The sequence below is a fragment of the Melozone crissalis genome, unplaced genomic scaffold, assembly GCF_028551555.1.
Source record: "Melozone crissalis strain CALT ecotype California unplaced genomic scaffold, PUWL_Pcris_2 ptg000027l_1, whole genome shotgun sequence".
In the NCBI taxonomy this organism is placed as follows: domain Eukaryota; kingdom Metazoa; phylum Chordata; class Aves; order Passeriformes; family Passerellidae; genus Melozone; species Melozone crissalis.
Window position 1 is genome coordinate 35,984,143 of NW_026535805.1, and position 14,094 is coordinate 35,998,236.

The 14,094-nt window shown below is 38.7% G+C and overlaps 1 protein-coding gene across 4 annotated transcripts in view; it reads right to left on the reverse strand.

Annotated features, from left to right (window-relative positions):
- Positions 1-14,094, reverse strand: part of ARID1B (AT-rich interaction domain 1B) — a 324,803-nt gene that overhangs the window by 66,198 nt on the left and 244,511 nt on the right. For all 4 annotated transcript variants that reach the window (XM_054279185.1, XM_054279184.1, XM_054279183.1 and 1 more), the window contains one exon: positions 358-537. In XM_054279185.1, the coding sequence (XP_054135160.1) occupies positions 358-537 (180 nt within the window). The remainder of the gene's footprint in view (positions 1-357; positions 538-14,094) is intronic.

The following is a 14,094-nucleotide window of genomic DNA, read 5'->3' on the forward strand; positions in this document are numbered from 1 at the left end:
TTTTGGGAGCGGTGTTGTGACCTTTATTCCATGCTTGCTAAAATGCAGCCTCATCACAGAGATGACATGCCTGGGCTCCTTAACAATAGACCTGGCAATGCCACAGATTCTTCACTTCCTTGCCTAATTTAAGGTCACTATTTTTATACAGAGAAAGGTGCTAATAACAGAAACAGTTTCTTCCACCAGGTGCAGCTCCACCTTTGGATACAGCTTGATTTGTTTAGGATTTTTTTTTTACAGAGAGTGTTGTGTGTGTGTTTTTGTTGTTTTTAACATACTCACATACACAATACATATATATATTGTAAAAAAATATATATAAATTATTGTATCTATCACCAGCAAGCATCTTACCTTGTGGTCCATACTGGCTCATCTGAGGCCCATAAGTACCACTTGAATTACTCTGCTGAAAGCTACCAATTCCAGGATGCACTTGACCTCCAGGTGAAGGGTGTGGTGACATGGAAGGTCCAGTTTGTTGAGGTCCATACTGTGACATTTGGGGATTCCTCTGTATGCCTGCCATAAAACCTATAGGGAGAAAAGCACCAAAGAAAAAATTAATATTCAGGTAACTGTTCTTTATTTTAAAAAAAATCTTTGTCATAAAATAAACCATCCCTCTTTAGTTATTTCAGACTAAGAATACCCAGAAAACTGCTGTTGTTCATCCAAAGAAAACCAAACACATTCTCCAAGTCAGCAATCATGTCTCAACCACCAAAACATGTACATAAGGTTTGAAAACCTTTACTTGTAAATGAAGACAGGGCAATCCTGCTTATTTACAAATGGGTGTCAATTTTAAAATTAAAACAACTTCTAGGCAAAAAAATAAAGGCAATTATATGCACTAGTTAATTAGCAGTACTAGGGAATTTGCCTGATGACTTATGGTGGGAGTATCACATCTTCAAAATTATACGTCGCTAGCAAAATGCCTCACTTCAGCATATAGAAACCCACTGTAAATACCAACAAACTTACCAGAGCTAAAATTTACTTCTATGTGATGACTAGCTATACTAGCCAGAAATAACAGTTGTTTTCTTATCTATTTATTCTCTAGGTCCTTCTTCTAGTCTTTCCCCTGCACATTCCATGGCATTCTCTCCTTTTTCCTTTCTGTAAATGTATTAATGAATCCTAACTTAACTTAAGGTTCAAAAATGACAGCATGAGACCTAGTGAAACAGTATCAAATTTAGAAGCTTCACATGAAGGAACAGAACTAAGCCTGTTAAATGAAGGAAGAAGAGGGTTTTGAGGTGGGGTTTTAAAGTTTTCATGAACTGGGAAAAATCCTGCAATTGTGCCCATGAAATCTCTATGTAGGGATGCAGGTTTTCTGATGTTTTATACCCTGAAAGGTTTTAGTGCTGCTTTGAATGTTGAAGAGGATGTGCTGGCAAAATGTAGTTTTTTGGGTTTTTTTTTTATTTCTGGAGGAAATCCGCTTTCTTTCCTGTTCTGCTTGCATATTAAATTTCATCTTTCCATTTCCCTGCGAGGCAAAACCCACACATAGCACAGGCCAGCTCTGGCTGTGCTGCCACCGTGCCGGGTGAGGAGGGAGCCCCGGGGTGTAGCCAGCCACATTTCTCTTCACAGAGAAAAGCAAGGCACAGTTCTTCCCAAGAACATTTCTGAGATTCACATTCTCTGAGCCTCAGAGAAAGAAAACACAATTCTTATCATTTGCTGTGCCTGTGTTTGTGCAAAAGAAGAATGCAATATGGAGATTGTTTACCCAAAGTGATGGTGTTTTGTTTCCTTGGCCTGTCAGGGCCAAGTGTGTGTGTGTCAGGACTGCCAGGTGACAGTCACGAGATTCAGAGCAGTGTGTGCAGTTGTGTGCAGGGTTGAATGCTTGGCAGATTCAGTTTTAGATGTATAGAATTATATAGTATAATAAAGTAATTAATTAGCCTTCTGATATCCATGGATTTAGATGCATCATTCTCTCCCCTCATCGGGGCCCTCACACACAGCGTTGCTATACCGGGGTGTGGCACTACAGGATGGCTCTCCCACAGGGCTGGGGTGTCCCCCCACTGGGTAGCACCAAACATCACCCCCTCCCTACCCCCAGACACTCAATGCCTGATTCATGGAGAAAGGTAATTTTTTCTGACCCACATCCAGACGTGTGATCAGACTCATAACTGTAAACACTGAGGTGCAGGTTGTAAGGAGAAAAACCAGGAGGTGAGATGACTTTGTACCCCTTGGGCACAGTTCTTTCGTGCTGTGAAGAGATAACCCATATTGTGCTAAAACTCCAACTGCAAGATTTGCTGAATATGCATCAGTTTTTCCTGATCTTTGTGCAAGCCCCAAGACACGGAACTTGATCACACCTGAACTGCAAAGTCAGAGCCTGGCACTTGCTCTGGAGATAGAGCAGACATTGACACATGACACAGCAAAAAACTGAGTGCAAAATGGCAGCTTGGAAACTGGTCTGTACTGGTTGGAAAACTCCACACTTCTGCAAAGGAAAACTTGCATGACCTTCTCCATTTAGCTTTATTTTGAAACAGATCCCTTGATTTTTAAAGCAGTTCCACTCTGGGCACAACTCTTATTATAAGGTCTATGTCTTCTGCTAACAGCGCTGTAAGTAATTTAGAAACCTAATACAATCTTATGTCTGTACAAAACCAAAGCCCATGTTCCCGACACACACCATATATATCACTCTTGTGGGATCCATTTGAATGAAGAAATTTGTACTAGTCACACTAAGATTTTTATTATAAAGATAATAAAGTTACTCCTGTGTCTGGTATAGAAGTGAGGGGGCTTTTTCTGTTCAGCTTTTAATCTATATGAGGTAACATTCCAAACATTGCACTAGTGATTAAGGTTTTTCAGCCCCATTATTATTGCAAGGAGTACTTAACACCACAAGGAAGGGCGATATACTGAACAGCTACTGGTAGAGGAATTTCCAGCAGAGATGCAGAGGGACTACTGGTTGTTGAAGCTAATGGAGAACATGGAGTAATGTCTAATGAAAAACATGGAGATTATCAGTTTTAACCAGCTCTGTTGTCAAAAAGGCTTCTAAAGGGACCAGAGTAATAAGCAAAAAATAAGTGTTTCTACTCAAATGACCTCTTCTTCAGTAAACTCCTCCTCATTCATTTCGGATGCTGTGGAATGGACTGTACAGCTATGTGTACAGTCATAAATAAAATATGCCAGGAAGAGAGTGGTACACTTGTGTCCATCCAGATAAACCTTCCCACTCAGTCCTAGTAATCTTATCTGTATTGCTTCTGGCAATGGCTTGCTGTATTGCTTCTGCTTATGGCTTCTGGGCACAGTCTCTTGTCCTGCCTTATCCATGCTCTGGGCTCAGGAAACACTGGCCAAAACCAAGCTGGGGGCATGCCAGTAACTCAAGAGCAGAGATAACTGTCTGATACTACTCAAACTCAGGCTCTAGCCTTAGTTTAATAAAGAAATTGATTAACACAACAAAAAAGGAACACACTCCTAAACTGCTTTTGATGTGAGGCATGAGTTTCATCATATCAGAGGGTGTAGGATTCCTCTCAAATCAAGGCTGGCTTTGCTATTTTCTCTTGAAGGAAGATAAAGAATTAAAGAAAAGGAATCCTGAAATTCAGGAAGAATACCTATGTTATACTATGTTCTGCTACTGTCTGTATGGCACACTGAAGTGTGATGTTAAAACAGTTTATGTTCTAACTTCTTTCCAGAGAGGAGAGGAGTCCTTTCAGCTATAGATGAGATGTGGAGTTCTTACTGTGATCTGGATTCCATTACAATATAGAGGAGCCTATCCTCATCAACCTCAATGAGAGCCCAATCAACATCCAAAGATGAGTGCATGAGTATAAAGTGTTTTAAGTATTTGCAGAAAGCTCAGATGTCTTAGAGAGAAAAGGGTTCCTGGTCAATACATTAACATTCATGTATCATAAAGAAAAAAACAACATCAATTCTAAAAATCTTATCAAAAATGAAAGGGAGCAGCTGGCATACATTCATTTTTCCTTATTTACACACATTTTCCCTAGTGTTCAACTTCATTTTATAGCTGATACAAAAAGAAATAAATTTTCTTTCCAGAAAATTAGATTTAAGATAAAGTTTTCTTCTGTAAAGAATGGAAGTAGGATTACATTAGAGGTGCACTGGAGTAATGGCAGTGAAGTGATTCAACAGCCAGACTGCATCTGACATGTCAACCCCTGTGACAACAAGGTGGGTTGTTTTGTCTTTTAAACTGCTAGGAAACAGCTACGAATTAAGCCTTTAAAATTGTAGTGGCAACATACTCATCAGTGAACAAATCTACTCCCTTCCCTTAATATTAATGATAAAAAGAGGTAGAGGTGATACTTTACTTGCCATCACAACAAAAGATTACTTACTGAAAAAACACTTGAGTGGGTTTTGGCAAACTAAGCTATTTCAGAAGTAGCTGAATAAAGTGACCCTGCCAGAAGCATTCTCTTCCTTTTGAGTTAGCTTTTATACTACATTTACACATGTGAAGAATGACTGTATTAACAACCATGCAGAGTCATCTTCGCAGGTTTGTTTTTTTTCCTCTCAGTGGAAGAATAGCATACTATTAACAATTATCACACTGTCACAATAATAAAGTATGTTTGCATGTCCAAATTGAACATACATAGAGCATTTAAATGGTCAGGTAGCATTTTATTTTTCTTCTCTTTTTAGCAAAATACAGAGAAAAGTAAACCAAGCAATGCTCATGCTAGAAGTGTTTCTTCTCCTTTGATGAAGGAAAAGAAAAAATGAAGCTTCTCTTGTTCTAAAGAGCCCTAACACCTGGTAATGCACATCATTTAGCTAATACCACCAATGATGCCTTTTTAAAATAATTTAAAACCTCATCCTTCCCTCAGGCATATGTATACACAAAACAAATATACAACAGTAAATTACTAAAGCTTCGTGAAATTGTGCACTAAGGTTGTCTGCACATTGACCACTACAAACCCATCTGTTTCTTGAATACTATCACCTTAGCACCACCCATGAAAAACACCCACTGAATGTGCTGGGTGCTGCTGTAAAACCTCAGATGGATTCTTTTGATATTTTAAAATCTTTGCTTGAATATGAAAAAACCTTACAGAAAAGTAGAAGCTCAAACAAAAAGGAAGTGACTGCAAAGGAACAGGTTATTGCATATCACTTGATGGTCAGCAACTCTCTACTGGTACACACTTTAACCACAGTCAATGAGAGATCTTTTGATTTAGCCAGGAGTAGTCCATCGATTTTCATGAATGAATGAAACCTGGAAACACGTGCAACACTTACTCAATAAGCTCACAAAAACTTTAAAGTGCTAGCAGATCATCATTAACTTATGCATCTGATAAATAAAAAAAGAGGAAAGGTACAACGTGCAACAGTATATTGTAAAAATGAACTTACCTAAGAAAAAGGTACACTGGGCTACAGCTCTTTCTAGAGGGCCATGCTTAGTGACAGAGCTTGGGACCAAAACAACTCAGGAACCTTTCTGAGTAAGGAACAAGGAAGTTCCCCTTGTTCAAGGGCAGAGGCTAAAGCAAGGGCTATTACTAGCTAGACAGGCTTATTATTCTGAAAATCATGGAATGAGAAAAGTAGAAACAGATTGGATGCACACACTGATGATCAGCTAATTAGGGAAAAATAACATAAAATCGTGTACTTATGAATCAGCTCAAAAAAATTAAGGATGGGAAGAGATATTTTCCACTACCTCTAAAGGAAAACTTGTGTGTGGGGAGAAACACAGAAATTTCCAATGCTTGGTATTTTACCAAGACACTGGTCAGTACCCTTGAGGAAAAAGAGCAAATGTTTGCACACCCATGACACAAGGTTTTGGCAGACCTTCCCTCTTCACACAGCGGTTTGTGTCGTATCCACTCTCTCAGGATTTTCACCAGAGTACACAACAGAACTGTGTCGGATCTAAAGCAGTGACTCCCAAATCTAGCTCATCTGTGGATAAACAGCACTGAGACAGACATGTCAGGGTAAAGCTAAACAAATGAAAAGCATTATTCTGTGATTTGACACCCTGTTAGCATGGCAGGATGCTGAGGAACATCACAGCGACACTGAAACTCTGCCCAGCCCACCCGTTTCAGATGGGCAAGGACAGCTCAGGAAGGCTTTGGACTGGTGAACCATGTCTGGGTTTTTGCCCAGCTAAACATGTCCATAGTCAGCACTTCAGAGCACTGCAAGGAAATATCCAACAGAACACAACTCACACATTAATCAAGTGCTCTAGTAATTGAAAGAGTTGGTCATTCTCATATAAGGCTGTCACACCAAAACCCTAAATGCAACCAGGCTGTCTGCAGATGGTACTTGAACAAGCATCTTCACATGGCGTGGTCACACCTGGAGATGTGTGGCTTCCAGACAGCAGGAGCTAAGAAAATACTGTTGTGCCATTGCTTAGGGGGGGGGCAGCTCTACTTGGCCATAAACTACTTACTGTCACTGACAAAGAATGGCTTAGTACCTGCCCCTAAGGTGCTGCTTAAAATAAACACTGAAAAGGACACAGTGAGAGAGATTTAGGCACTGAAAAAAAATCTAAGCAGACAAAAATGTTTTACAGGTCTAAACAAATAACAGCAATGAAGAAACTGGTGAAAGTTTGACCCATGTACCAGAAAAGAAACTAAGTTAATCAAGTGAAATCATGTGGCATAAAAGAACCTGGTATCTAGAGCAAGCCAGGCACAAGATTTCTTTACATTCAAGATACCTCAGATCCTATTTTCATTTTCCCAAAAGCAACCTTATTAACATATGCCCAGCTAGACCTGTGTTTGACACACACAAAGCATCTGACTTAGCAATACACTCCACAGGGTGATGGGTTGGTGAGCATGAGTGCCTGAGCTTGATTGTCAATCTCATTTAGACATTGCAAATACTAAGTCTCAATATTCCTGCCCAGTTAATAGGCAGATAAAAGACATAAGAAATCAAATAAATAAAATACCTGCACTGCACCAATACAATATATTTGGACATAATACTTTATAAAAGCTAAAAAAAGTATGTAAAAAGTCTTATTTCTTTCTCTAATCACATTCTGTTTTTTAAAAAAAAGTTCCAAAATGTTTTTAGGGGAAAGTTCTTTGAGAAAAAAGAGCAAATGCTTGCACATCCACGATACAGTTTTTGGCAAACTTTCCTTCGTCAGACATTCACTCTCTTAGTTCTTCTGAGAACTCTTCTTCTTCTAATGAACTGCTCTTCTTCTAATTAGAAGTTCTTCTAATGTTTCTCCATTAACCATGAAAAAATGTAATCAAGTTTCTACACTGAGCTCTTTTTTTCAGCCCACATAAAAACCCACATAAACCTTGCCAGCTTCTCCAAGTCCATCGGAGCACCACTAAAACCATCTGAACTTCTCCAGGCTAGAGTACCAGTGACATGATTTCCCTTTCGTATCAGGACAATTTATTTTCACAATGGCATCTGCTAATATCTGCAGTACAACCACCACATTTCTTCACATCCATTTAACAAAGAATGTTTCTTTGCTTATGTGAAACAGCAGTAAAGGAAAACATCATCATAGCAAAATTAGGATTTCCTGTGAAGATCACTACAGTATTTCTTGTTTCCACAAAAAGACCAATGTTCTGTTTAAGAAAAAGTGCTGGACTGGTTTTATTTTTCTTTAAAATTATTTTCTTATTATGCTTTAATATCTATCTTACAGTCTCCTCACTGTTTATTTGTCTGACTGCTTCTCTTCACAATGTGAATAGCTTTGGGGAAGATGGAAACTAATGACCTAGCTAAGGTTTTAACCCAGACCCCCTAGTGTTTTACCAGCTGTGCTATTAGGTTAACTGGCTGAATCTCCTCTGCTTCTCTCTCTGATATTACAAAACCCAGTCTATGTATAGCATGCAATAATGTTTAAATTTTTCCCACCCCTAAACCTCCCTCTGCTACTGCCTAGCCTAGAAATTCATATAATCTATCATTGATAAATTAGAATCTGGGGAAGGATCAGACAGATTACCCAGATGGTAGCCGGGGAAGAAATATCCAACCTTTCCTAATGCAAACCTTGCATAATGCTCTCTGATGCAAATTTTAAGTGCTGTACTGAGGACAAAGAAAGGAAGACATTTGTGGAGATGTTCATGCACAGCCTAAACAAAACCCACATTGCTCATCCACCATTTTACACATCATTTGTTACTGTAATATACCTTACAGAACATGTTTTTACTATGATGCTTGAAAAATCAGGGTCACAGTGACTTGCAGTACAAAAGCGCCCACCCTGCCCTCCCAGCTGCCCCCGCAGGGAATCCTGAATTTCAGTAGGTAGCTTGGGCTGCTGGAATTAATTTCAGCAGCAAAACAAAAAACCTGAGGAGTCTGTCTGCTTTGCACAATCAACATTTGTCTAAGTTTCCCTAATAACGTGCACACTTAGGAAAATCATGGAGGAGAGCAAGCAAGGAATGGCATTTTACAACATCTAATGTGCAAAGCCTGCAGGCTTTATGGTCTAAATTTCAGGTTTGAAAATTTTACCCTCCCCAGAGACTGCTGTTCAAAGGTTCCCTGAATCAACTCAGATCTTCCTTTTCATGAAGTAAGTATATTGAATATTGCTATATATACTTTGTGGACAAGACTAAAATATACGTGATGTATCTTCTGTTGCACACATGTAAAATAAATCATATTGCTTCCTTCAAAAACACAAAATCTCTGTGTTGTCCCCAGTGCCAAAATGACTTTGCTTCAGTCTTATTTTTACCATGATTTATGATTTGACTGATTTTTTCCTTTCCTTGATTTGCAGCTGTTCCCTGATGAGTGTTTATTCTTTTGGGATCCTTTGGGATGGTAGGAATTATCCAGTGTTAGCTATTAATATATACATTATATAGACTTCAACTCACTGTCCTGTATATTAATTTAAAAGGACATAAAGGGTCTTAGATCAGAGGTTGTTTATCTTTACAGAAGCTTCATAAGAAGGTTAACTTAGGCTCTGAGTGTCCTGACCACCATGGTGCTGTTGAACAGGCAGACCACAGGCAGCTCCCAGTTTGTAGGATGGGAAGCTCTCCCAGGGACAGGGATCATACCCAGTAACTTCACATCAAGCGTGTGACAGCAACATTGACTCACTCTGTCAAGTTCTTCTTCAGTAACTGCTGTAGCTTATCTTGCTTCCTGAGCCCAGAGGCAGGGAATTTGATGGCTGCCTAATGAAGTCAGTGGAAACTTTTCTATTGAGAAGTCTCTCTGCTGGCAACTATATAAACTCTCTCAGAATAAGTCAATTCTGCTCCCTAATGTCAAAAAGAGAATCCCCAATTTAGTTTAAAATATGAAATAAAGATTCATCTCCAAGTCTAACAAGATTTAACATCAGCAAGAAGAGTGCAATGACCAGCTGCTAGTATACAAAATTTATTTGTTGAGAACTGACTCTGGGTTTTGATTGTACAGATATTATTACCTACTTCACATCTGACTTCTGCAGTTTTGCTGTCTCCCAGCATGGCTTATCATATGTAAATCATACCCTTTTGTCCTTTGGTTCTTCTTGCAGATGGCCTGCTGTATATTTAGCATAGGTCACAAGTAATCAGATCAACCTAAAGCTGAGACTGGCTGGTGTATGTCTGAAATCCAAGTACAGTCTGGAACCAGCATCCTGAAATGGCGATTGACTTCTTTAAGAATTAACCTGTTTTGGCAGAGTAACATAATTTCTAATACTTTTGGGCAAGAAAAGCAGGTTTTCCTGAAGCAGGTTTTTCTGAAACACTTAAGAAACAGACACAAAACTATGCACTCCACAGCTCAGAGAGAAGAACAGGAACTTTTCTTCCCAGTGATGTTGATTACTAATCAAAGTAGACATATTGTAAGCTTTTTTGCTGTGCATTGCTAATAAAAATAGCAAAGAAAAATAGTGTGTACACATTTTAAAAACCTGCTTATCACACTGACACTACACTTCAGTGCACTTCCACTTTTACAATCCAATTAAAAATACAGAGGTGAAAATAAATGATGGCCCGATTTTTTTTAGAAACTGTCAATAAATTTAGCACTCACTAAGTTGAGAAAGTAATGTAGCTTTTTGAGTCACCAGAAAAGCTTGGTGCCTGGCTCTGCTGCATGGCTCTGCCTTCACATACAGACCTGCTCCGTGTTCTCCTTGGCATCATGTTCCTACTTCATCACGTGCCTTGAGATAAAAAAGGGATGCTTTACAGAGCTAGCATGACAGTTCCTGAACCCTGCCTTTCCTCCTTACATGATGCACTTTTTCTGTTTGTTGAGGGCACAGCACCTCTTATCCCAGTTTTCTGGGCATGATTTCTGCCCAGCCTGGCAGAGCGGTCCTGCACAGCAGACAGAGCTCAGCTCCCCTGCACTGACCCACTTGGAGAATGCTGTGTGCAGAAGAGGCACTCAAACATACCTGTGGCTTTGCACTCTATGCATGTCTCAAGCATCTTTCTTTAAGAGCCTGAAATACTTCAGTCTACATCAAGTAAACTTATTACCAAGTCTGATTTAACCTTAAGTGGTGTCATCGTTAACATGGCAAGCAGAAGAATGTTAATGACAAGAATCATTTTATTCTCTAGCTCCTCAGTGCTCTGAATAGATCCCAAATCCCCAAATGAGAGCAAAAAACGTATTCTCGGGGAAAAAGTCTTTTTAAGATCTAAAAGCAAACTACAGTATCTTTCTTGTTGCAATAAGAATTCTTTGATCTATTTTTTTCCTTCTGGTTTCCCTTTTTAAGAAAAAAATAGATTTCAGGGAAAAGAATCTTTACCACCAAATGTCAGTATTAAGCCATAAATCTGATCAGGAATTGTAGTGCAAAACACCTGATTGGTATTCTGTGTCTTCCACACGAGCAAAAACATTTATATTTCATTAGAAGAAAATGCATGACAGTGGAATTTATGTAACGACTGTGTACAAATAAGCATGCCCAGAAAACAGTTAAAGGGGAGAAAAATACCTGTATGAAATCTAATGGGTAAATTAGGGAATTTTAGTTACAGGAATTCAGTTGCTACTTAGTGTTTGTAGGGAAGCACAAAGAGAATATCAAAATGCCTGATCACATCCCATCTGTTACAACCTCTTACTGGATAACATCTTGACTGCCAAAAAAGCTATTTAAATTTACTACATTGCAGCTACTGATAAATATCACTTCTGTGAAGATCTAATACTAAATAAGGACAAGATCTGAGGATAAACCTTACAAGCAGCAGTGTCAAAAAGATCCAAATTTTGCTTAGTGTAACACCTGTACTCTTAAGAGCAAGCAGTTTTCAGGGACTCCTTGTGCCTGACTGTGATATGTTTTTAATGGAGCACACAACTGTACAGCACTCCTCAAAAGCTGGATGTCAACAATGGAACGAAATAAAGGTAGAACAGAAAGAATGACATAAAAAAGAAAAAAATGAAAAGGTACTAGGAGAAGGTGATGGAGAAGGCGGCAACTTCTATTCAACAATTTTGGAGGTGATTACTCCGGGCACTGTCCACATAGATCTGACAGGCACAGAATGCTGCCATGAAACTGCCTCCAGCAATGGAATACATTTTCCAGCACATCACAGCAGCTGCAACGGCATCAATTCTGCTTGCAATCCATGTCCAAAAAGAAAAGTTCTCAGTGGTCCTATTTCAGCATATCTCAAGGACTAATTAAATCCTCATTACTATCTTCTAATTATTCCAGTGCTCTGGGATTTCGCTCCACAAGTCCCCAATGGTGCATTAGATGAAAAGGGTTAAATAACCTGTGTTGATTTTGAGACTCCAGATCTATTTCAGACCTTTAGCATATCATCAGCATTATCATGAATATTTAACTATGTACCGCTGTGAAAATTATAAGGGGAAAACAATTAAAGATTTTTTAAAAATTAATTCTGACCCATATACATTTGCACTAATAAATAAGGCTTCTTTAAGTATCCCCATTATGAGAGTGCTTGCTAGAGTAATAATGTGAAGTCATTAACTGTTTTCATTAGATTCAATGGTTTTCAGGAGCTCCCAATTCACTATTTTAATATAAGACTGAAACCTGACATCTACATATCCAACTGCATAAGCATGAAAATACTGTTTAAAAGCAGGTTAAGTTTTCTAAGCTTTTTCAGAATTACATAAGGAACCATTCATTCCTGCAGGGGTAAAAGTGCCTATTTCAACATTATCATGACAAATATTCTCCTAACAGTGCTTGCACAGGTGAATGTTCATATAAGCAGACAGAAATCTCTGTTAGTTTACAAAAGTAAGATTGGGAGTATAAGCTAATGGCCAGGACAGAGGTTTCTTTTTCAGGCTGCAGCATCAGGAAACTAATTTAGTGGGTCAATTGCAATGTGCTGGGCTTTTATTTGATCCCTAAAAATAACTTCAAACTCGTTGAACACTTCTGGCTACTAAGGACATCCTCAAACTGCAGCTTCCAAAACTCAAGCAAATAAATAGATACAGCTGAACATGGGGAACTCAAGTGGCTGTGTACCTCAAGTATTTGCTGAATGATTATGACAGCTGCCCTGCCTCTGGGGCTGATGCAAAGAAAAAGCCTTGACTTAATAAACACAAAAATATGGAACCCCTACTTTTGGTCATATCAAGAAAAGTTTGGAGGAGATCTATTAGAAATAGAGAGCAAGATGTGCATCCTCCTTCCTCCCAAAAACGAAGCAAGTTTCAATGACTACCTCAATTAGTCATGACTACACTGTCATTACAGTAGCCCCAAGTCACGGTAATTGCTGAGATTCAGCAGCAGTTAAACACACTCTTGCTTCTCCAAGAGACTTCTGACACCAGTCTGTCTCCACAGCTGATTCCAAGAGTTCTCTAAGATGTATGGGACTTGACTTCAAGCCCCACTGCTTTCCAAGTCATGTGAGCTAAGACATAGGTTATGTACATAAAATAAATGCAATTTCTTATTTCTTAGACAGCCAATATGTGCTGGCAGAACTAAAACCATTTCACTGACTGGGCGTCAAACAACAGTGGCCAGTTATCGGCTGTTCTCGAAGTGCCTAGAACAGCAGGCTACATTTACACTGAGCAGGTAATGAAAAATTTAAAAATTATTTTTTAGAAGTAAGCATTTTAATGCTTATTACAAAAAGTATTAAATAAGCTATATGAAAAGAAATCTGAGGAGCATAAAAAAATCCAACTCCCCAAGAAACTCCTATTACTGTATATATACAGTATATTACTACTCCCCTACTATCACACGCAGAATGTACATATAAAAATATGGTCATTGCTTCATGCTGCATTGTGAGACAAGGGATGTAGAGTCTTAGGTAGGCAAACATAAAAATCCCAGAAGGGCGCTGAGTAACCATGGAAAGCATGATAAAATATCATCAAACACTTTCACAGTAAAATAAGTAAGTGTAAACTTAATGGTTCAAGGTAATGGTTTAGCATCCTGAAGTGCTACAAGCTCAGACTCCATCCATTGGTCAATCTTCATGATAGCTGGTAAATAACATTTTTTCAAGTATTGAGAGCAGAGGATTCTGCTCAAGCAATGATTAGTAGTCTTTTGTTCATCCAGTTCTCTCTCTAAACAAGGAAAGAAATGCTACACAAAGTGTGAAAACAAACAACATTACCTTATCCTATGGAGTGTCTCTGGGGTTTTTGTTTTCATTTTCCTTTAATTTTTTTTCTCTTTTTTTGGAGAAAGTGTATCAGAAAGCCAAGAGTTTAAATTACTGTAACAGATGCCCAAGGATCAGGTGTCCTTAGCAGCAACGATTTTCTGCTCAGGTTTTTATCAGTAAATGACAAGCACCTTCCCTTTGAGTCCCCATCATTCCCCCTCCTTCCTTTCTTCAAGTTCTGTGGAAACCAGTTCAAGCAAGCAAAGGAATCAACTAATGTAACAGCCTTTTTAAAAGGTGAAGTTTTCCATTTCAAAGGAGCCTCTAATCAATGACAGGGCACAAAAGGGAATGCATGCATGTTTATGCGCAT